General features: G+C 46.3%; 2 protein-coding genes across 2 annotated transcripts; one reads left to right on the top strand and one right to left on the bottom strand.

The window, feature by feature from the left end:
- Positions 1 to 18,440: 18,440 nt before the first annotated feature.
- On the bottom strand, positions 18,441 to 18,974 carry LOC119398821 (uncharacterized). Its single transcript, XM_037665636.1, has one exon. The coding sequence runs from the start codon at positions 18,972 to 18,974 to the stop codon at positions 18,441 to 18,443; it is 534 nt and encodes a 177-aa protein (XP_037521564.1).
- A 2,229-nt stretch (positions 18,975 to 21,203) lies between these two features.
- LOC119400775 (uncharacterized) lies at positions 21,204 to 24,619 on the top strand. Its single transcript, XM_037667726.2, has 2 exons — positions 21,204 to 22,681; positions 23,779 to 24,619. The coding sequence occupies exons 1-2, from the start codon at positions 21,656 to 21,658 to the stop codon at positions 23,875 to 23,877; spliced, it is 1,125 nt and encodes a 374-aa protein (XP_037523654.1). The 5' UTR covers positions 21,204 to 21,655; the 3' UTR covers positions 23,878 to 24,619.
- Positions 24,620 to 24,721: the final 102 nt, after the last annotated feature.

Below are 24,721 nucleotides of genomic sequence, written 5' to 3'. Positions count from 1 at the left end.
TTCATTTGTATTTCCAGTGCTTGCTGTTTAAACATAGCGTTCGTGGACCATTCGTGTACAGGATATGTAACGAACGGTCCGTTTTTACTACTATCTGTAACAGCTGTTGTCCTCACGGCCGTGTCTGTGTGTGGAATCATGTGGAAAACTTGAGCCTTGGACAGCAAATGTCCGCAGTGCCGAGTGAGATCTCTTTGAAATTTGCACCGAGCCAGTGTCATCATCGATGCCTCGCCCTTAGGGCGATTCAGTTGCAACTCCTTTCTTATTGATGTTCCCTGTTAATTTAAATTAATATATTCTAAGCGGGAGATGTAAGCAAGTGCATACACCCATTATCAATTTGAAATCGCTTACTGAAACACGATTTAATATTACATTGCACGTCGTCGTAATGAAAAGAGAAAAATGCATATTTGTTGAAGAACATTTTAATTAACAAATTACCTTCTGAAAATGTCGTGAAAATGAACAAATATAATGAGCTAGCGAACGGGCCACAGGCAATTCGCAAAATATTTTTAACAAAATTGGTTTCTGGGCACAGTGCTTCGTATATGAAAAGAATGGCGAAATACTGTATATTGAATAGTAACAAAAATGAAAGCACTGCAGTGGGCCCTGCTATTTGTGTCTTGAAAAAGAGCTGTTGTACTCTGTTCACCGTTTGCCCATCGTCCCGCTTCAAAGCTGCGATTTCCAGTGTTCCACGAAATACATTGCCCTTTGCATTGTAGCAACGAAGGCGGAAAGAACCACACAGTCCTTGCAGTACATCCAGTCGGTGAGCCATAGAGTGCGACATACTTACTGGAAACATCTTTAGTTCTAATGTGAGCATGCGAGTTACGAGGGGAAATATATATGTGCCATGTGCGCCAGAATGTGTTAATGAGATATACAAAAACGCATTCCTGCTCAATTTCACATTGTGGTTCAATTAATTAACTGAGCCCCCTTAGTTCTTTTTTAACATACCTTACAGCTAGGGCCCAATGGGGCAATAAGGAGTGCGTGCTTAGATGTTACACTAAACAAAAAGGTAGAAAAATTGCATAAAGTACACACGTCTGATAAAATTTCAATGAAAACCTGATTTTTAGCAAAACATCATATAACTCTACTTCAGCTTCTGTCTTTAGACAGTCTACAGACTGGGATTTGACAATAGGAAATAACACAAATTTATCACAATCTATACACTGGGATTAGACAAAAAACAAACTTCATCAACTTAAGTTTTGTCTATAGATTGTATATAGACTAACAATAGAAAAAAAGAACCATACGCTTTTTAAAACTTTTGTTTATAGACAATCTATAGAACGGAATTAGACAAAAGATGACACGCATTTATAAACTTTTGTCTATAGATTGTCAAAAGATTTTCTTTAGGCAAAATACTAAATCTCCATAAAGGCGAACTCATCTACAAGAAGTCTACAGACACTCTATAGACTGTCTAAATTCATTTTTGTAAGGGTAGCGTGTTCGAGGTATTCCTTTGCTGCACCTTGTTACACTTACGTAACATTCTAAGAACTAACAATCAAAACAGAGAAAAGCCCGCTTAAACCTGCGTGTAGACGTTGCTGCATTTCCGCAACAAGTTTTTTTTTTTTTAAATGCTTCGCCTTGAGCTACCATAATTGCTCATTCTAACCAATCAAGGACTGAAGCTGTGCGTCAGAGTGCAGTGATACGTCTTAGCTTTATCAATTATAACTGTATTTCTGAACCTAGTAAAGTGACGGAAGATGTCCTGCGCTCTTCTACACAACCTCCTAGTTCTGTAGATTTCAAAGAATATTGTCATATTTGAATAGTTTGTTCCTGGCGACGGACAGTTGCTCCGTTGCTCAAATGCAACGTGTACATTTACTTCCTTCTCAAAAATGAAAATCGGCTTTTAACGCTTCCATGGCCGAGTGATTCCTTCTAACGGTAAATACACCGTGGTTTCCTACATTCATGTCTGCAAAACTGCGCGAAAAACGAAGACATAGGAAGAATCATACAGGACGAAGCGCCTCTTCACGTGTCCTCGTTTATCGCATTCTTTTGCGTTATTAACACCATACCACATGCTTATTCCCAGACCCTTTCCGCAAGTGAAGACAATGCAGAGTGCAAGTCTATTTCAATGCAACATGTGTGCGACATGTTTTGAGGTCACATGCATTAACTTTTATTGAGATCTTTGTGTTCGCGCGTTACAGTGTCGCTTCGTCTCGAGTTAACCGTTGCGTTTGCGCTTCCACGTTCCCACTTTTGGTGCATACCGCTAAGACACAGTGCACATTGAGGTGGTTTTGTTACACCTTCCACTCAGCCCTCAGCTCCGACTGTCCCCGCCTCTCCTGGGCTTCTTCGTCTTCGTTCACTGACCGAGCCCAGGACGTGTCATAAAAGTTGTTCGGCCTGCATTCAAATAGTACACGCTTGCTGTTAGGTCTACGGCGGCACTTAGCTCTGCTTTGCCGCAAATTTTATTGTTTTTGTTACGATTGGTTTTCTCTTTCAAATATTCAGTGTGATGTAGAAGAGCGCTGCAAGGGTCCCGGCTCCACGGGAATCTGCATGACGTACTGCGAGGAGTGGAGAATCCAGTCGTGTTCAACAAACAAGAGCATTTGATTTATTTTGTACCAAGCTCCACCATGAGTCAGCCGCGCAGTGTTATGCGCACTTAAATCTTTGAAATCGAATGGCAATGAACATGTTTCCCCTTGAAATCGTTGTTTCTTTGCTTGTTGTTGCACATGCGGAACGTACCATTTTTATATGGAATCAGGGGTTTTACGTACTAAAACCGCCATATGTTTATAACGCGCGCCGCACTGGACTGGTCCAGAAATTATGACCATCTAGTGTTCTTTAACGTGCACTGACATCAAACAGCATGCGCGCCTCTAGCATGAAACAAAAACTGTGCGAAAGAAAAATTGTGCAGTGAAGGAATATAGTCACCTTCAGGTTTTGTAGGAGTGCTAGTTTTGCTGAAGAAGGAGCGGCGGAAATAGTTGACTTAAGTATCCGCGTACGTTGTTGGTATTTTGAATGATGTGTTCAATGTGTGGCCTACAGTTCATATTACATGTTATACGCGGGCCTAAATAGTTTTAGAAGTGAAGGGTTATTGTGCAGCGCTGAACACGCGTAGCGGACATTTTTTTTTATTTTTTACCATACAGTTAGGCGAAGCAACTATGTCTGGTTGGTTGTTATATGTTAAGTATTTGTGTCTTTATGGGCCCCACCATAGAGCCTTGTTGATGTATATAGCGGAAGCCGGCCTCTACCTGTATATTTAACTATGTATGCCGTTGGGCAAACTTTCGAAATTGAAAAAAAAAGTATGCCTGCCTGTTGTTTATGGAAATTAGAAGGATTGCGGGTCCAGAGTAGAGTAATTTCGAATGATTCAATCTAACTAAACAGTCGTAACAACAAACCGGCAGGCGGTTTTTCGTTCAGGCCGCAGACCGAAACTTATAAGTGAGTTACCGTAATAGCATTCGAGTTTCAAGTAGTAAAATCTAGTTAAAGAACAGTCCATCTTCGTTATCTTGCTGATGTGTTTTATTGTCATAGAATATACATGGACATTCTTTGTTGAAAAGAGGAGACGGTGGCAGTCGTGCCAAGCATGCATACTGCCACTATTATGGTTAATGGCGCGCAAGAGATGAACAAGATGGTAGCCACTGTTCCCTGTATATGGTGCCCTGAACCTCGGAACAGCGTCTCAAGTTAGATTTCAGACCTTGGCGACAATTCATCGATTGACGATAGTGAATTCGCCGCCTGCATGTTCGCGAGGCGGGAGCGCATTACGTCAACTGCGACTCTGGTCTGTTCTTGCCCTTAAAGACAACGGCCTGAGATTCGCAGTTCTATGTCCATACAATACAGAGCGACACATCCTGTCCGCCTGGCCCTGGGAGCAGCAGCGGTGCGCCGGCCCATCCACTGAATTGTCATTTCGGCAACAACTTTGAGGTTGAGGTTCGCGAGGCCAGGGCAATGAATTTTTGCTGCCACGACACCCGTCCTCCAGATCTTCCTCTCGAGGCTACCATCTGTTCACAATTCGATACCTTGTGCTTTCCTTAGAATGGTCAATCCAAGGTCCGTAAAGGTCGAAACGCGGATATCATTCATTATGAGTAATTGTGAAGGCCCCGTAATTAAGCGAGACGGAAGGAGACAGAAAGAACAGAAGAAATCAACGCAACGCGGCAGCATGATATGGGGAGACCATTGCGTACGGGCAGAGACGTACTGAAAGAAAGTGATGTAGTATTTTCATCTAGATCGCCGAAGATTGGTAAGCTCAAGAAATGACGCTTGAATCACGAATCGATAAGAAAGGACGGGTAAATTAGACGCCAGTTTGAACGAAGCGTTAAACATTTGTCACTGAGACAGTACAGTTAACCGTAGGAAAAATTTTCAGACGACAAACAGAATTTGTGAGAGGACAAAAATGAATATATTTTTAAATCTGACATGCGACAAGCACTGTCAGCAGCAGCAATCAGACTTGTGCCTACAAGAATGAGAACCTTAAAATTTCGCAGGTTTATTTCAGGTGAGCTATGACACATCCGCCGCGCTCAATGTCTACTGACGCCAAAACTGGACGAAAGCACCTCAGTGCTCGGAAAAAAGAAAATCATGCAACAGAAAAAGAAGAAAAGGCTTTCATCACGCGTAGATATGAAAAAGAAGGGCTAACAGCGATGAAAGTAAGAGCACGTAAGAATTGGCAGAACCGCGACGTTTGCCATGAACAGACAAACCACAGTTAGGCCGAAACACATGAAGGTATCCGGTCATGTCAGATGAGGGACTGTGATTATAAATTGTTCTAAACAGTTGAAACAGTTCTGGAAGAGAAAAAGGTTCTAGCTAAAATCCAAGTAGCTTTCACTTCATTGCGTGGTTACAGATTGAATTGGGACCACAGCGAAATGCGTCTGAAGAACTACGCCGAATTTAAGCGTCGTCATTGTGCGTGCGACAGCAATCGGCGAACCCTAAGTGTTGGTTAGTGCCGGATGTTAAGTGCACTACGAATCGACATATCCGCATACAGCGAACGAAAAGGCAGCACAGGGCGTCACCAGTTAGCCGATTTCAGACGACCGCCAAGCCTGCGTGCGACCGCTTTCGACCCTTCGCTCCGCCGCACGGCACGCGGAACCGCTCGGGCATGCCGCATAGATTCACTTCCGTGCAGGCGGCGAACAATTTATAGACATGCTTTACAGCTGGCGGTGTGCGCTAGCTCAGGACCGTTGTAGCGTCGTAGAAGCTTGTTTACTAAACCGCGAGATGGATGCGCAAAGCGCGTATGGTAGTAAAAGTCATCGCCGCTCTTTTCGCGAGCGCCGGCCAGCGCTCGCTTATGGAGGGGTAGGAATGTACGCTTTTAGTAAGCTAATTTTGCAGCCCTTTATTTGCGCAAATGTCGATGATACCTAACACTCATGATGAGCGCTATAGCGAAAACTGAGAACGAAGAAGGCAGAAGAAACGAGGACGAGCGCTTCTTATTCCTCAGTTTGCGCTACAGCCCTTATCATAACCTACCAACTAGCCCAAGCCGCCACTCCTCTGAGTGAAGAATTGTATTCCGTTAACACCCGATTGTGTATGAACCTTTATTTTTTTCAGTGGGTAAATCGCAGGATCTCTCCGCAAGCTTCTTTTATGAAATTTACTTTGCTACCAGAAACTGTTACGTTGTTGGGTCTGTTGGAAAAAAAGAAGGTAAGAGAAATGTTACACAGACAAAAATCGTAAATCAATTCGGTGTCAGCAAGACATGAATGTGATTATAACTTAACATAGATAACATACGAGGAGTGCCTTCGTGAATAAAAGGAATGACAACGCAACAAAGTACAGCAAAATGGTGTGTGAAGTGGGGAAACATCGATTAGGTACAAGTTAGACATGGACCCCGCCCACCGTAAAGATTAGAAAGCAAGAGTAAAGGTCGTTCCAGCTCACAGGCAAACAATATCACTGCTTGATCATTCTTTCTGCCACGTAGCACTCCAGGAAAAGCAGCTCATAGCAGCCTCTGAATTGTCTAAAAAGGTAAACACCCAAAGAGAGAGGTTTCGAGTAGCTCATAGCTAATTTTTCTACATGGGGCCTCCTTCAAAATGAGGACATCAGTAAATCAGTCCTTATATTTAAGGTACACATAAAATGTTACCACTTATAAAAAGAGAGAACTTCCTTACTTTCAAAGCAATTTCTTTAAAAGAACGCGCACAGTTTTCCGTAGTTTATTGTCTTTAGATATACGACAAACTACTTTGATGCGGGCCCTACTCTAGGATCCTTTTTTCAAACCGGCCTTTTTTCAAGAATTTAGGCGATGAAATGCCAGGTCAAAATTATTTTCGAACTAAAACTAAGGAATGCGATAACTGTAGATGGGCAAATAAAGCTTTCAGGTATTTTTTGCAAGAAGACACCATATCACAGTGGAGAAAAGGAACTAAGATATTCACCATCAACTATACGGCTGGCAGTGTAAGTGATAGGGTAACAAAGAGTGTCATAGTAAGAGTGGCGTTCTTTCGTTTTGCTTTTAGAAAACATCTGGCGTCTTTCGTTGTTTTATTTCAACGGCGTTTTTAACAAAATTTTTAGTTTAATCACGCACAGGAGAAATCTCACCAGGCACTACCTTGGAGGTAAACAATGGCTGCTAATGGGAATGAGAGACAGAAGAAGTCGGCTTTTAGCTAACACTTACACTTCTACTTCTACTAAAGTTTCCTCTGGAACATGCCAATGACTGCTTGGGGAATGAGAGACAGAAGAATTCGGCTTTTAGTTAACGCGCACGCTGCGAATTTTTTGTTCAACAACGCACAGGAAAAATCTCCCACCAGCCCACCTTGGAGGTGAAGATCTGGAACTAGCGAGATTGTACGCACTACGACTACGAGGGACGAACGGGTGCCGCCTTAAGGAGCTTCGCCCGTAAAAGTCAGAGAGGCGGATAGTGTGCATTGGGTATATTGTGCTGCAAAAAAAAAAAAAAAAAACATTATGCAGTTGCACTCAAGGCGCGCGTGGTTCAAAGGTTCCGTTTTCGCCGAACTGCGCTTCGCCCGGCGCCCTGCTTCGCTCACGCGGTTGCGTCTCAGTGGGAGTTTCGGTGTCGCGGACTGCCGCGTGTGTTTTGCGCGCTCGTGAAAGTCGCTCTGACAGAATTTTCGACAAAATGCCGCATGCATGTGATGTTGCCGAATGCCCGAATGGTGCACGCCGCCAGTGCACGCTGCCGCGCAGTAAAGGCGGGCAACGTTGGGCACGGCAGCAGTGACGTGTGAACGACTGATTTCAGGCGTGTGATTTGAAGTGCGCTCACGCGATGGGGACCTCTAAAACGTGATTTTAATTCAAAATAAGCATTCCTTGCCATAAAACTAGCACTACAAAGTTTCTGGACCGCTATTTCAACAATCAACGTCGACTTAATATTTGCCTTTAGTGTCCCTTTAAGGCCATGTCAACATTTTCTGTGAACACTCAGAATGAATTACAAGTGTATCATTTCAAATCAAATGGGCTTCACAATTTTAAAGTGTTTGGTATAATGTGGTTCAATATTCACTTTTGTTCTAGATTCGGGGAGGCCAGCATGTGCACTATGGGTACAAAATAATACAAAAGAAGATTTATACGCTGGTTGCAAGTCGTGGTACAACACAAGCTGCCGTCACATAAAAACAAGTTTGTATACTTACAACGAAACTAAATGCAGCCGTCTCAAAGTGACAAAGAACATACCAGTACCTTGAACACATATTTGTGTTGTGCGAAGAAACACGGATGAAGGGGAGTACACAGGACGGGCGCAAATGAAACCTGTTTCTTTGGTGTGAATTTAGCTCAATACCTGTGATAAAACGTGCTAATCTAAGCCTTCCCGTGTGGTAAATATTCGTATAAAGTGCACACTGCCTGCACCAAGTTTTCACTCACATGCTAGGCCTTTACGCGCATCATCTTTCTTAAACACACAACTAGATGTCTTTATAAAATTAAGCAGCACTTCGCAGATATAGACTGAAAAGCAGGCGAACCAATCAAGTGACGAAATTCTCGTGCCGAAGTAAAACACACCTCGTGCATATTTACTTAAACTACATATATGCGATTATTAGAACCTCACAGGACCCTTTCCTGAGCGCAATAATATCCAGCATATGGCAAAAAAGAATCCTACAGTGGAAGCTGTTCCATCGGCATAGGCTAAACATACCAAGGCATGTGCGTTTTGAACATGTCAATATTACATGTTCGCCTTAAGTGTACCGACCTCCGCAATTCAGATGTATTAAACAAGTAAAATAGTAGAATCTTCGAAGTGAGAATGCCCGTACACGCTACGACAACCAGGCAATGACCACCATGAATCGTTGCGAGGATCTACGACTGACACTTGTGGGAATCGAGCGCGCCTTCCCCTTTGGCGCCTCGTTCCCCATCTAGCGCGTGTGCTGCCCCCGCGCCAGCACCCGCGCGAACCTATCTTCTCGCAAACCTATCTCCGCACACTCGCCTTAATAAATATCTACACTGGCCTCAATAAATATTTAGAAAACTTAGGGACGCTTCAGCTTCGCCTTTAAGAGTTGAACGCGATAGCGATATCCGGCCCCATCCTCATCGTGCTCTGTTTCGCTTGTCATTATGTACACTCGCCCGGTCTCACACACACGCACACACGCACACACACACGCACACACGCACACACACACACACACACACACACACACACACACACACACACACACACACACACACATACACACACACTCGACATCCTTATAGTAAAGGTAAAGGTTTCCGCCCTCTTCAACAGCACTTTCATGACAACAGTGTACCCACTGCGTGTGTGTAAGAGAGTGCGCGCACTATTGAGTATGCCCTTTGTAAAGCGTGGCACGCTTTAAACCAGCAGCAATTACGCGCGTGATACTTTTTAGAAGTTGCGATGCACCCACTACGCGTTCGTAACGGTATACGCGCAGTAAAGTGTGTGCCTTCTGCAATGCGTGGCCGGCTTTAAAGGGACCCCATAGAATAAAGAACCAGTTTAGAGAAGGGAAACTGTAGCCTTGACAACGGTACGAAAGATAAGCAGCGGTAGCGCATGGAACTACCGAAGGCACCCAAGAGATGGCGCTGCGTAAACAGGAAACGGAAAGCAAAATTTATTGTTTTTTTTTTGTACGTAGAAAAATGCAAATGGCTGCCTTTTTAGTACCGGGTGCGTATGCGCATACGCGGGTGCCTCGGCCGGTTTTTTATTCTATCCTTTTTAAACAGAAGTGGAGGCCGGGACTCGTGTAGGGCTACGGAGGTCTCGTTATCTTTCGCCCGCTTGTTTTGAGCGCGTCGATACGCCCAGCAGCACGCCAAAGCGCCCTTCGCAACGCAGTACCTGTGCGTACGAAGGTTACATGGAGCCGAAAGGCATACATTGGCAACTGGCACCAGTAAGAACAATTCACGAGTGAGTAGAAAGAACGATAATCTTTATTGACAGTGAGCAAGCGGTAAAAGGCCCTTGTTCAGACATCGTGAGCTCGTAAACGACTAGCCTTCGCGGTACTTCAAAGAGACGAAACAAATTAGATGACGTTTGTTGCCGGTTCCACCGTCAGCTAGCGCTCACAATTACCAACTTGTATTGTAGGGCAGGCGTAAAGCATCAGCATTTTTTTTTTTGCTACAGTTTCAGTACTTGCTTTCAACGAGTACGCCTGAAGACCCGCGGGTTTGTTGTTATTACAACATATTGCGGTCAGACTGAGAATACCAAGCAGGTTCACGCAAAGAAATCACATTATAGTGGATGCCTACAGAATGGCAGAAAACATGAGCATTTTAACGCGTGATACCGATGAAACAACCCATAAATGAGATATATGCAAGGCCTCAAAGAGGTGCAGAAACACAGAGAAGGGAGAAACGATTTCCTATCCCGGTCATTCTCTTATTGTGACATCGCCACTGGAAAGTAGGCTTCATCAACAGTCTGGCCAAGTCGTGCTCATGCCATCGCATAATTCACTCGTTCATTTGAGCCCACCAGACCTTGCAAGTGCAAGTGAAATAGCAGCTTTGTCCAATCGTGTTAGCATACAACGCAAAAGCGAGAACAGTGAAGTGTGGTATGTTAACGAGGTCACAAAGCAGAAAGAAAAACGCTGAGCGTGAAAGTACGTGTACCTGCCATCGTCGAGGAACCTGTGGAAACTGACGCCTTCGCTGGTATCGCAGCTCCTGCGGCACCATACAGTAGCACACCGACTGCCCACCATAATTGCAATATGATTACATCGGTGAAATAAAAAAGTTTCATGCGTATTTTAGACAACATTAACGATAGAACTCGCAAGAAAACGGGGAGCAACAAACCAGCTGCCAACCATCGGACGATAACTGCGCATATTCTGCGCGTTATCTGCGGCACCCGAGACGCAGCGGCGCACTTTTTGCGCTTCGTCACTGGTCACAGCGACGGTCCAGTTGCTCGCTACCGCGCGCCGGCCGTCAGCGGTGAGCGACAAGGCAGAGATGTTTTCAATCACTAAGCAACAAATTTACTCATCATTCAAACATTACTTTCAGTTACACAAGAAAAAGCAATTTTTTGCGGCAATGATAGCTGTATTTCTCTTAAATGTTTCTTTTATTACGGCGCCTCTGGCGGATTTTTTGGCGTTGCCGAGGGCAGATTTGAACGGAGCCACTATGGTTTGTTTTTTAGCTGCGACGGGGTCGATTTTTTCGCCCCCCTTCGACGATGGCTGGAACTTGAGACTTTCCGAGGCCTGGGGACCCTGCAACACTTTTTGAGCAGGGTCAAAAAGCGCTGCCAATCGGTATTCGAGGCTCCTGAGAACACGCGAGCCAAATATTATAGCGAAGCGAGCGGCCTGGAATTTACAATAAATTGTCAAAGTCAGCTTAAAATCGCTCCCTCTTCTCTCGACAAATAATGTATTAGTCCGCAATATATGACGCGATTGTCGGCAGTTCCACCATTGGCTGATGTTATAATCACAATAACACCGTCATTATTACCTTAGTTGTTAATTTGGAGTTCAATAAGTAGATAATATGTATGTTTATATTGTGTTATGCCGTTAAAACATCGAACAAACATTAATATTAGCACTTCCGGTCTCACCGACAGCTCGTCTGCTTGTAGTTGCGTGGTTGCGTTTTCTTCACCATGTGCAGTGCCGAAATCGTGAATATTTCTGTGCTTTTGACCATCGCCGGTTGCCTTTGAGAGTGGCAGCCGTTCGAGTGTTGCCTCGTCAGCTGGAAACTGCATCGTCGGCACGTTCTCACGACCGACCGAGGGCAGCGGTGCAGTATTTCTCCGATAACAATGCTGGCGCAGGCTAGCTTAGGATACCTGTGTTCGCTGTATGGCGAGAGTCCCGTTCGCTGTCTGTTCAGTATGTCATCGAGCCGTACCTCGGCGTATCCTCCCCGTAGTCTCAGGTTCCCGAGAAACCGCGACACAGCAACCAAGCAGAGTCGCATTTTCACGGTAGCTGCAGACAGCCGGGGGATGGGTCCGCGCCGGCCCTGATGCCCCACGATCCTTTCTTCTAGTCTTTAGTTCTTTGTTGTCAGCCCGCACTCGCTGTGCGCCCGCATTCGAAGAGCAAACAGCATCGAAATACCGCCACTGGGAGAAGGGTGCACGCAGCTTTGCCGTGTTGAATACGATTGAAGCGCGAGCAGTGCGACGAGGCGGTGTATCGAAGTGTGGGTCGAAACCCATCTCAGCTGTCATTCGTTCCAAACGCGCACGCAAGTTTGCATCCATGGTTGGCAGAGCGATGAAAACACTACGGCAGTTCGAGGTGCACACCCAACATTACCAAACCGACTCGCAGTTTTCAAGCACGCGCGTTACACGGTGCCATCACCGCTCGACGACGACCGCGCGAGCCGACCGGAAGTGGCGCCACAGGCCACGTGGTTGCGCCGAGACGCCAGAGAGAAAAAAAATGAGGAAAAAAAAATGCCGCCGGCGCTGACGTCGCCTCCTCGCACATCCGCCCTCCCTTCACGCCGCGCGCAGCTTTCCGCGCGCTCGCTGCTTTGAGTTGAGGGAGAAAGCTGCGGCACGTGATCTCTATAATTTGGTAACACCACTTAGACTTGACGGATTCCAAAAATTTTTGCGGCATATGACTCGTGAAGAGTCATACGTCAATAATGATACTATTCCAATATAACTAAGAAAGGTGTTGCAGAGTCCCTTTAAACCACCAACTCTTTATGCAGTTCACATGGAGTGACGCCCGAAGACAGTATACGCTTGAACCCCGCTTTACCGCGATATTACATCTCGTACTGCGACACCTGTACACAGGACGCGTATGTTTCTGAAGCATTAAAGTTAATTTAATTAAAGCAATGAAGTGGCTCTGTGGTAGAACACCTGCTTGCCACGCAGACGGCCTCGGTTCGATTCTCACTTGAACCTATGCACTTTGCATCTTTCGCGATATTTCGGTCACAGACAACATGATGATTTTTCGCTAACAACCAACGACACCGACGCCGACACCGGAATTTCTGCGGAACGAGCTCTTTAAAGCTATCGCTTTAAAATCTGTAAGCCTACCTTGTTCAGAACGTTGAAGCAATTCTTTCGAATGAATACGAAGTTGATAGTTTGTTATTATAGCTGAGTGAAAATATTTCCTAAAAATTAAGATTAAGAATCTGCTGCACAATATTGTGGTATTTTCGACCTCCATAGCAATCATTCGTTACGCGATCCGGCCAAGTATATTTCCTAAATAATATATTTCCTAAATAAATGCTCAACAGACCATTCGAGAAATCACAATCTCATATGTTTGTAATCGATAGTCACAGTGATACGCGAATAGAAAGATGATGTAATTCCGTTTTGTACTTTATAATCTAGGCGAAAAAAAGCTGGTTAAAATAATCTACCTCCATTTTGTTTTCTGCTACAGAAAGATACGGTGCTGCTCACCCATGTCTACTAAAATGTTGAGACACTAGTGATGCTGTTCGTGACATATTTATCAAAATTAGAAGCCTTACATTAAGATATGAGATATTTGGCGCTTCATTTTATTTCTCAGACCATTAATAGCGCGCAATAGTCTTAAATAATTCAATTACTGGAAGTATTCTACGCTGGCTTATCCAGCTCATAATTTCGGCACAGCTACTAAATACCCACTCGCTGCATTGGGCGGAAACGTGCGGTTTGGTTTTTTAATACATGTTTATCAATACACGAAGCTACATTTCATTGAAGAGTAACACAACAAAACAAAGTCACAGTTTCGCCGCAAGGGCGAAGCAATGAATGCGATAGCAAAAAATTGGAATCTCATATGAAGAACGCCAAGCAGCTCGTTACTTACAGCACGCCGCTGAAGCACAAAGGACACCCGAAATGAACGCAGAGGCACACACAGGACAAGTGTTAACAGCTGTCACAGTTGTTACGTCTTTCTGCTTAAACATCGCGCTGTAAGTGTCGACAATGTTTGTTTGTTTCCTCAAAACTATGGCACATACCCACTCGGGGGGATTGGCCAAGACTGCGTGTCGACGATGTAGAATGAGACGCTCTTAGATATTTCTTATTCTTTTAAACTCTTGCATGCGGAGAGACCCATCTGCGTCTCATGCCACATGGTGGCGTCTGGCGCAAGGTGTGACCGGTGTAATTTTTCTTTCGTTCCACATCACGAGTGGGTACAGAAAGGGGCCACTTTGTCGTGCGCGTCTCAAGGGCAGTTTTCAAATTGAAAGAAAAGGTAGGAGCGTTGCGTGATAGAAAACACGTCCAAGCTCCTCCGATATCTGCGTACCGCAAGCGGTAAATGGTAAACATAAATAGCGCACCGTTCTTTCGCTGGCGTATACATGGCGTGTGGTTGAGTTGTCTAACTCAACGTGCTGGGGAGCGAGGGGTCGCTGGTTCGATTCTGCGGTCGGGTGCTTCATAAATTTTTCTTCTGCTTTATTTTTCTTTGCGTCTTTTTTATAGATATACATACATATACATATCCGGGACATGACGGCGACGGCAAAAATCCGCCGATAGTGTCCATATAATTGTTATCGCATTAAAAATTGGAGGCACCACTAATCTAAGACTTAGGTGTGTGGTAATAGCACTCGAACCGCGGCGTTCGTGTGCCTTGATGTATTCATTGGTTTAAGTTCGTGTTTCCACGCCGTGCCGCAGAAGATCTTTCAGGACATGTAGGAAGAAGCACCTGGTTGAGATCAATTCCTGCAGGTGCCACAGCGATCCAAGCCATTAACAAGAAAAGCATGTGTTCTTTGAATAAACTCATTCAGTTAATTTTCAATATTTACACTGGCACTTGTTGAATGGTAGGTAGACTTATAATTCAGTATCATGTTTTCCACATCACTGTTAATGCGAACCAGTATCATCGAATTCATACCGGTTAGAACTTGTTTAAACACATGGTTTGAATATTCGCAAAACCGGAAGTAAGCTTTCGACCGGAAGTGCTGGGAAAAGAAACAGTGTCACTCGTTGGTTGTGTAACTAAAATATTTTTTACAGCCCAAAACATCCGCTTAGACTGTAGAATGTTGCAAAACTCGAAGCCATAATTGTGTTAGCGTGCTACCTCTGTTGCGGAACGTCGGCCTTCTAATCGTAGCGCCACCAAAAAGACGGATCCATGAGACTGCAACGAAATGCCTTTAATGGCGACAATCGAACACAAAAAAAGTACATGATGATAGTGGTGCACGGACTTCTTGGCGCTAGCTGCGGAGACAGCAGCCCACTATCAATTCCTCTTCTTTGTCGTCTGCTGATCTCCGACATCCTCCGGGGCCTCAAATGTGGTATCATCTAGCTCTAGACTATGTAGCTTCTGCACTGGCCTCTTGACTACTTTGCCTCCCTGTAATCGCACTAAACAGGCGCGCACCACTCCGTCGTTTCCTGGGTACACTTCTTGAACCCGGGCTAGTGGCCAGAATAACTTGGGCGTGTTAGGAATGTCCACAATCACGATGTCGCCGACCTTTAAGTTTCTTGGGACCACCACCATGTCATCAGCGCGATATTCTGAAAGCGCTGAACATGTTTTTGCGCGATACAGAGCTCGACGAGAGACTGTAAATAGTTTTTGGACATTCAAGGACTTACTTCGTCGCCACTTTTTTCCATCATCATCATCCGCATCTTCTCTCCACTCTCTATACTACCACTCTCCCCTTTCCTACTGCTGAGTAGCAGGCCAGAACATTGATTCAGGCCGACCTCTCAGCTTTTCTGCCATAATAAACCTTTTCTCTCTCTCTGAGTGATGCGTGGGTGAGCGATGAGCAGATGGTAGCTGAAGCAAATACTCATGTTTCCATCGCTTCCAGAAGTCTTCCATCATTTTCTGTCGATGTTGGAAACGGCGCTGGTAGTCTTTGGCCCCGTGGCTTGCTCCTTGTTTTGACAACGTATTTCCTTCTGGTAACGTCGTCAGTTGCTGGCCGACTAGGAAATGCGCTGGCGTGAGAGCTGCAGGTTCGCTGGCCTGATCACGACAATACGTTAGTGGCCGTGAATTGAGAACCGCTTCAATCTCAGTCAAGATGGTTAATAGTTCTTCTGCGCACAGACAGCTTCGGCCTAAAACTTTTCGTAGTGCCGTCTTCACAGTCCCAACCAATCGTTCCCACCAGCCTCCCCACCATGGGGCCGCTTCGACTATGAACTTCCACTGTATCCTTTGGTTTGCAATATAAGCCTGGAAGTCGTCTTTTCGAATAACCTTCCATATCTTTTGTAGCTCCCGAGACGTCCGCTTGAAGGTAAGGGCATTGTCGGAGTAAATGGTACTTGGCAGTCCCCTTCTTGCACTAAAACGCCGGAATGCCAACATGAAAGCAGGTGACGACATATCCGAGAGCAGTTCCAAGTGCAATGCTCTTGTCACTGCACACGTGAAAAGAACGATGTACATTTTGGAATCGGAGCTCTCGGATGACTTCGCATACAATGGTCCGGCGAAATCAATTCCTGTAGTGTCGAAAGGTTTCGTCTTTTCGACGCGGCAAGCTGGAAGCGGCGGGTACGGCGGCACAGTGGGTCTCGTGCGAAGACGCACGCATGTCAGGCATCGGTTGATCGCTTTCTTTGCCGCTTGTCGCGCTCTCGGGATCCAGAAGCGTTCGCGTACGTTGTGTACTGTCGCCGTTACACCTCCGTGCATGGCTCGCCGATGGGCATCGTTAAATACCAGCTCGGTGAAACGGTGTCGACTTGGAAGCAGGAATGGATGCTTCACGTCCCAGCTGTCTCTGAGATTTTCTAGTCTTCCGCCGACGCGTAGAAGCCCGCTTTCGTCGATAAATGGGTGTAGTTGTGCTACCCATGAGTTACTGGGTGAACCTTGTTTTTCTTCTAGCCACCTCCGCTCGTCGGGAAACGATTCAGATTGAACTTGGCGGATCCAGTATCTCTCGGCTGCCAAAATTTCTTCAGCAGATATGGCTCCATCTTCCTTAGTCTTGAACTTAACCTTGGACACAAAACGCTGCATCCATGCTGTGATCCGAAGGAGCTTGGTTGTGAGTGATTCCTCTGGAATGACGTCCCTGTGTGGCATGTAGTACGCAGGGCCATCCATTGATTCGTTGTCAAGTACAACTTCAGCGTGGCCGGAAACAATGTACTGACGAACCGCTGTATCATATCTCTCCAGCAGTCCTCCTGACTTCGAGATACGTTTAACCAGATTTCGTAGTCGAGTAAGTGCGACGCTGTAGTTGTCTTGTAGCATCTCGATATCCGGGTGTTTACGTGGCACGGCTACTTGGTACCTTTTTCCGATCTTTGTCATCTTACTTTCGAAAACAGACAAGGTGTCTGAGCACCCGTGAATCGCTTCCGTTGGTGCAATTCGCATGGCATCCAACGTCCAAAAGGACTCCAGTATGTTTTGCTCCAATCCTTTGCTTTCTTCAGCTTGCACTCGCAGGACGCAGATCATCACCTCGGATGTTCCGCTTATGAAGCTCGTTTTTGTGACAGGACCTTGCAGCGTCCATCCAAGAGTGGTCTTGACCGCTACCAATCCTTGTACTTCCGTGCTGCGTATGATGTCGCCGCTCACGATCTTCCACAGTTGATCAGATCCTATGAGCAGGCTAATGCCTTTTTCGCCACACTCTCTAGGCACAGTTTGCTCGTCTGCCAGCCGATAATTTCGCTCTCGCAATTTGGCTGCGAAGGAGCATTCCATAGCCGTGGCAGGGATGTCGTGGCAAATTACTGGCATGGCTATGGCTTCGATGACGTGCTCGTTGTAATGAAACTGGCTACGTAGGCGAACCTCGACGACATTGCACTTTCTCACACGAGAAGGAGCGTCTGATGCAAACGTGTTCACCGCAAGGCAAGTCTCTCTAAGGATTTTTAGTCCCAACCGTGTCACCAGGTCTTCCTTAATGAACGTGCGTTGACTGCCTCCGTCGATGATGCCTCTGACATAAGACGTCTCGTTGAAACCGACAATCCAAGAACGGAAGGTCTGTAAGTTGACGGCTTCGTCAAGTTGATAGCTTGTAACGGCAGTCGACCGCAGTGACTCTTCTTTTATTGGCTTAGTAGCAGCAGAGACCATGTTGGGTGACTTTTCGCCTCTTGTCGCACGATAAACTGGGTCGCACATCGTTGTAGCGTGCCTGCCTTTGCATGTCACGCACACCAGCCTCCGCCGGCACTCGTTTGCGCGGTGGCCCTTCATAGTACACCGATAGCACCGCATAAATTTAGCGAGCCGGTTCTTTTTCTCTGAAATGGTCAAGGTAGCGCTGCATGCCTCGGTTTCATGCCTCTCAGACTTGCAAAAGAAACATTTGTTGCGTACTTGATTCGGTTCTTCGGATGCATGTAGGACCGATGACAACGGCACATGCTTTCTGTTGTTCCCGCTGCCTTTGGTAGAGGACGTCGATGGAGCACATTGCTCTCTTGTTTCGAGCTCTATCTGTGTATACCGCAAGAGCTGCTCAAGGTTTTCGCAAGGCGTTGTGGTTGGCTCTCCTGAAGCAGCGCGTCCGTGCCTTGTGCTTCCTCCTGGAGACGTCTATGGCGGTAGAACGCCACGATGATTTCTTGTGGCAAGGATTGAAGCATAATGTCGTAAAGCATCGCCGAAAAACTGCTAGTTGGGACGTCTAGGACGTTGAGGCAGCGGACATTAAGCTGGACTGCGTCGTAAAGCCTTCGCAACTCCCTCGTATCCGATGGAGAGGTCACGTGCTGCAGTTCACGAAGCGCTCTAAGTGCTGCTGTACGATCCTGCTCTTGTCCCCGAACCTCTGCTTCAGCAGCTGGATAGCACTTTCATAACATGCTTCCGTGGTTGGTAGTCCGTCAATTGCAGCTGCTGCTTCACCCCCAAATAGTTGTGTAGGTAATGAAATTTATCCGTCGTGCTCAGAGTGGGATTCGTGTGGACAGCTCCGTTGAATCTCTCCCAAAATGACGTCCATTGACACAAGTCCCCATGAAACGGCTTAATGGTTAGCGTTGGAAGGCGAGGTCCGAAGCTCTGGGATGCAGCTGTCGTTGGGGCAGGCGGCGTGTTGAGCGTCGTCGAATGAGAAGTCTGTCGCGTGTTACCGAGGCTGAGATCTTCAAGCCGGCACCGTAGGCGCGTCAGGGTCTCGAGTGCCTGGTCGTCATAATTCGCCGCAGACTCGTACTCTCTCTCAAGTTCCTCTACCGGAATCACTTCCTCGAGCTCGGCATTGATCTTCCGAAGCTCGTTACGGCTTGCGATGAGCTTGTCGATAACCTTGCTTAGCGCTGTTCGGTCGTTGCAGTCACTCTCCAACAACGTCGTCGCCTCATTCATTACTTTCGTTGACTGGGTTCGCCTAGCAGCACGTTTCGCTTTCAGGCGGTCCATGTCTGTTTAGGATCACGGCTTACTTGCTCGTAAGGTAGCCGGCTCCGCTCGTTACTTCCCTGGTTGCGGTTCCAGTGAGGATCAGGTTGCTCCGGCTGCGGTTTCTAGTAGAAACTCATCGTCGCCGTCGCTCGTTGTCCACGTCGTTAGATCCGCTCGTTATCCCGTGGGTTTTCGGCACCATGTGTTGCGGAACGTCGGCCTTCTAATCGTAGCGCCACCAAAAAGACGGATCCATGAGACTGCAACGAAATGCCTTTAATGGCGACAATCGAACACAAAAAAAGTACATGATAGTGGTGCACGGACTTCTTGGCGCTAGCTGCGGAGACAGCAGCCCACTATCAATTCCTCTTCTTTGTCGTCTGCTGATCTCCGACAACCTCCATCTACCTTCTCAAAGTTTTGATAGCCGCCTGACAATTATGAACTGTAACACTGCTCGTGTGCACATGATATATGGCATATGAAAGCCGTTAATCACAGCGGTGAACCAAACACATACGTATTATTTCCCTTCTTGCTTATTCTTTTACGTGCTAACCTTCGCTCCTCATTTTATGGAATTTATTGCGCAGTTCTCAGCGCTGTATGCACACATGCCGTTCCACAGTGCACCATAGCACGTAAGAGATGAGCACAGAGCCTTGCTCAAGTGCTAGGGCAGAAGTAATTCAGGTGCCCTGCAGAACACAGGGTGGCGCGTGAAATGCGTGCGAATTTGGGGTTGGTGAGCAGATGAGACAATTGTCGAGGATCTGTCAATGCTGCTCGCCAGTTTCTCTAGGGAAGATAACTTTGGCCATTGATGTACAAACGTCACCAGTTATATTTACGTAGGAGATTGATGCATTTAGAAAGGTACCTATGTTAGTGATTGCGGGAATTTCCTAAGAAATTAAGCACAGTATTCACAAACGCTCCGATTTTCACACTAAAGTGGAATTCGTAATGAACACTTAACTGTCAGCCTGAGAAAATGCGAAGGTACCATTGAATCATCCAAATTAGGACAATTTTAAGGCACTTTACGAAAGGTGCGCTTATTTGAATAATTGCGTGACATGGCAGTGAGCCTATGCACAACTTTACACTTGAATCTTCTGCGCAGGTGCGTGTAAAATATTTCGGCAACAGAAGTTTAACGAAACAGTGCCTCGGCACTCCTAGAGGGATAAAGTGTGATACAATGAAATCTAGAGGAATATACGACGCTAGCGAGCCTGCAGGACAATTTTAAAGACGTTTAGCCACCATGCAAATGACGGGAAGTGCCCGCATCTGACCTCCTTCGGAGGGCTTTGTTTCTGAAGATTCGCGACGCTTATTTTTATGAAGTTGTATGAAGTTCTATCTAATTAAAATTTCTTGTTTCTTTAGTATGCCAAACTTATTGCAGAAAGTTTGAGAGAGAGTGAAAGTGAAGAAACTGAAGTACTGCCAAATTCAATTCTCTGAGCATGCGTTTCTTTGCAATTAGCATTACCAAATAATGAATTCAGCTCACAGCAGTGAAAACAGACATATTTTCCTTTCGAAAGTACGCATAATCTATTTATGAAACTACAGGAAATGAAAACAGTGCATCGAGGAAGAAACAATAAACACATCGTCTGCTGTGACATCAAGCATGTCTGCCCATGTGCACAACGATCGTATCAACAGTGGTACATAAGTACAACGCATTTCTCGGTCTGCTGTGAAGCCTCTTCAGTGGAGTGTGACGGTGCACTAACTTCACTTCACCGTCGTTTTGCAGCCGAGTTGAGAGCGTCTTCTTACAAAGCACTCAGAAAATAGCCACAGTTTCGCCGCAAGGGCAAATCAATGAAATGCAACACCAACATATTGGAATGTCACGCGAAGAACGGGAAACAGCTCAAAACTAGCAGCATGCTACTCAGGCACAAAGGACGCACGAAAAGAACGCACACGGGATGAGCGCAACTGTCATAGCCCGACACTTAAAGCTCGCTCCTGAAACAAAACAAGGACGCACGAAACAAGCGCACAAGTACACAAAGGACTAGCGCGAACTAACTGTTCCAGTTGTTGTATCGCCATGTGATGAGACATGCGCGGAAGTGTTCTGTATTTTAGTTACTCAGCGCAAGGTACACCCTTTCTCTTTATCCTTGGCCACACGCGTTGGCCTGCCTATATAATCGAGCCTCAAATAAAGGTTGCTGTTCTTTCGCCCATCGGATGTCGGCCTGTTGCTACATCAAATGCAGCTCAACGATACATGGTGTCAGAAGTGCCAGGCGTGCCCGACGACGCCCTAACGAGAGTCAAGTTTTGGGAACTACGGCACGGAAATGGATCTTCTGAAGCCTCCAGACCCTCTGCGTATCACAGGCGACATCTCCAAAAACTGGCAGCTATTTAAGCAAAAGCTAGAGCTCTACATTGCCGTAGTGAGACCCCAAGACAAGCCTCTGAGCAATGCTGCAAAGACTGCACTACTGCTGACATTGGCTGGTGATGAAATTCTCGAAATCTTTAACAATTTCGTTTTTAATGAAGGTGAAAGCAGAGAAGATTAGAAGACCGTCGTAGAGAAGTTTGACAACTACTGGAGCGCACAGACAAATGAAGTGTGCGAGCGGTATGAGTTCCGGAAGAGAATGCAGGCAGCAGGAGAGACGTTCGAACACTTTGTACGCGACGTGAGGAAGCAGGCTCGGCAATGCAATTTCGAAGGGTTGGCCGACTCCATGATCCGCGATCAAATAGTAATTGGAATCCATAATGAGAATTTACGCACGAAGCTTCTCCAAGACAACCAGCCGACAATGGCTAAAGTGGAGCAAATGTGCAAGGCATTCGAAGCAGCAGCTCTCCAAAACGAAGCATGGGCTAAAAAAGAAGAACAAATAGACCCGGTGCAGATGACGCAAGAAAAAAAGATGGCCTCACGGAAAACCCAAGTGTTCCAAGTGCGGCAGGGTGCACAAGCCACGAAACTGTCCTGCTATGGAAAAACGTGCAGGGTATGCCAGTCAAAGAACCACTTCGCAGCGTGCTGTCGAAAGGCAGCGCAAGTCGGTGAACTGAGGGACGGTGAGGATGACTTCAGCATCTTGGACGTCTGTGTGGACTGCGTAGGAACAAAGCGTGACTGGATGGTCAAGGCGAACGTTGGTAGTGAGCAAGTTTTTCTGAAAATTGACACGGGTTCACAAGCAAATCTACTGCCATTTTCTATCTACAAGATCATCAAACCAAGACCGCTCCTCAGACAGAGCAGTTCAACGCTAAGGTCGTACAGCGGATCCACAATCAAGCATGTGGGCGTCGTCAGCGAACAAGTGGTCATCGGGTGGCAAAGCTGCATGTTGAGTTTTTTCGTTGTCAAGAAGGGACATCAGGCGCTGCTTGGTCTGAACGCGACGGAACAGCTCGGATTGATCACCAGAAACGTGGATACTGTAACAAACAGTTCTGAAAAACTTCTGCAGGAATACAGCGCGGTTTTCCAAGGTACCGGCTGCGTCCAACGCCAATACAAGATGGTGCTCAAGGAAGGCTCAGTTCCAGTTGTACAAGCAGCACGGCGGATACCCTTGACCCTGCGGGAACCACTGCGCAATGAAGTGAGGCGAATGGAAGAAGCCGGAATCATTGTCAAGGTCAACGAGCCGACTGACTTGGTGAGCCCGTTAGTAATTGTTAAAAAGAAAGACGGAAAACTAAGGCTCTGTATGGATCCTAGAAGGATCAACGAATGCATAAAGAGAGAGCATTACGAGATGCCACGGCGCGAGGATATACAAGCAGAATTTGCAGGCGCTGGAGTGCGCAGCCGTCTCGATGCGAAAGCAGGGTTTCATCGAATTCCACTTGATGACAGCACATCAAGAATCTGTACATTTGCAACACCGTTCGGCATATATCGATTTTTAAGGCTGCCGTTTGATATCTTATCTGCGTCAGAAGTTTTTCAGAAAACGTTGAACGAAATCTTCGAGTCCTTGCAAGGCATTCATGTATACGTGGATGACATTTTGGTGTGGGAAACGTCAAGAAAGCAGCGTGACAGGCGTTTAAAAAGCGCGCTTGAAGCCGCGAAACGAGCGGGATTAGCACTGAATGCAGAGAAGTGCAAAGTGGGCGTCGAAGAAATTGAATTTTTAGGCGATGTGATCCCTGAAAAAGGAATAACGCCTAACCGCCAACTTGTGAACTGCATATCCGACATACCTGCGCCAACCGACAAACGTGGAGTGCAGCGATTGCTCGGCGTAGCCAACTATTTTTCCAAGTATATTCCTTCGTTAGCACAAAAGACCCCTGGTTTGCGCAGTTTAATCAAACATGACGCAGTGTTTGAATGGTCTCCCAGCCACGCAAAAAGAATGGGCCGAAATATGCGAATGCCTAATCAGGGGCCAGTTCTGGCAATTTTCGACCCTCTGAAAGACACAAAGGTGACGTCAGACGCGTCACTGGTTGGGCTGGGCGCGACCCTTCTACAACGTCATGGCGATAGCTGGCATCCTGTGGCGTACGCATCCAGAACGCTATCTTCAGTAGAACAACGTTACTCTCAGATTGAAAAAGAGGCTTTGGCGGTGACGTTCGGATGTCAGAAATTTCATTATTTCATCTACGGCCGCAAGATAACGTTGGAGACCGACCACCGCCCACTAATAGCTATCGCTAAAAAAGCAATCGGAGAAATGGCGCCCAGACTTCAAAGGTTCTTCCTGCGGTTATTAAAATGATTTCACTATGCAATACATTCCAGGAAAGCCGCTCATCCTGGCGGACATGCTTTCAAGAGCTACAGTCCCTGACCCAGAAGGTGACGCCGCAGGTGAGGAAGACATCGAAATACACGCCGTGAGTATGCTTGCAGATATTGTAACCGATGTCACGCTAAAGCGGCTCGAAAACGCAACGGATAAAGACCCATACCTGTGTGGAGTAAAGGAGAGTATATATGCCGGCGAAAGCATAAGGGAGGGTTGACACCCTTTGCCAGTGAACTTTCTGTCATCAAAGGAGTTCTTCTAAAAGGCAGCAAAGTAATAATCCCTGCGCGCATGCGAAAGGAAATGCTAGAGCGCATTCATCAATGTCACATGGGCCAGAACAAATGCAAAGCAAGAGCGAGAAGATGCGTGTTTTGGTCAGGCATTAATGGCGAAATCTCTGCTATCACTCAAAAGTGCGAGGTATGCATACGCCACGCATACAGCCAACCAGCAGAACCACTAATCATGAAATCATCACCTGAATACCCGTGGTATCGCGTTGGTATCGATCTATTCTACTACGGGGGGAAATCATATCTATCCGTGTATAACGCTCTGTCGAACTTTCCAGAAATTGCGCAGCTGGAGGACACGTCATCGGCAACGGTCATCGACAAACTGGAAGCCATATTTGCAAGATATGGAATCCCGGTAGAAGTGTGGAGCGACAATGGACCCCAGTTTGCAAGTCGAGAATTTCGCCTATTCGCGGACAAGTACGACTTTCGACATGTGACATCGAGTCCGGAGTTCCCTCGTTCCAATGGTTTGGCGGAGAAGGGAGTTCAAGTGGTGAAAAGGATTCTGAAGAAAACTAACGAAGCAGGCGAAGATTTCTGACTGGGTCTCCTGACTTACCGGTTGACGCCTTTGGAATGTGGACGGTCACCGGGAAAATTCCTGCAAGGAAGACAACTGAGGTCAACCTTGCCA

This window comes from Rhipicephalus sanguineus, chromosome 7 (genome assembly GCF_013339695.2).
Source record: "Rhipicephalus sanguineus isolate Rsan-2018 chromosome 7, BIME_Rsan_1.4, whole genome shotgun sequence".
Lineage (NCBI taxonomy): Eukaryota > Metazoa > Arthropoda > Arachnida > Ixodida > Ixodidae > Rhipicephalus > Rhipicephalus sanguineus.
Note: the sequence above shows the minus strand (reverse complement) of the source record. Positions and strands in the feature narration are given on the sequence as shown.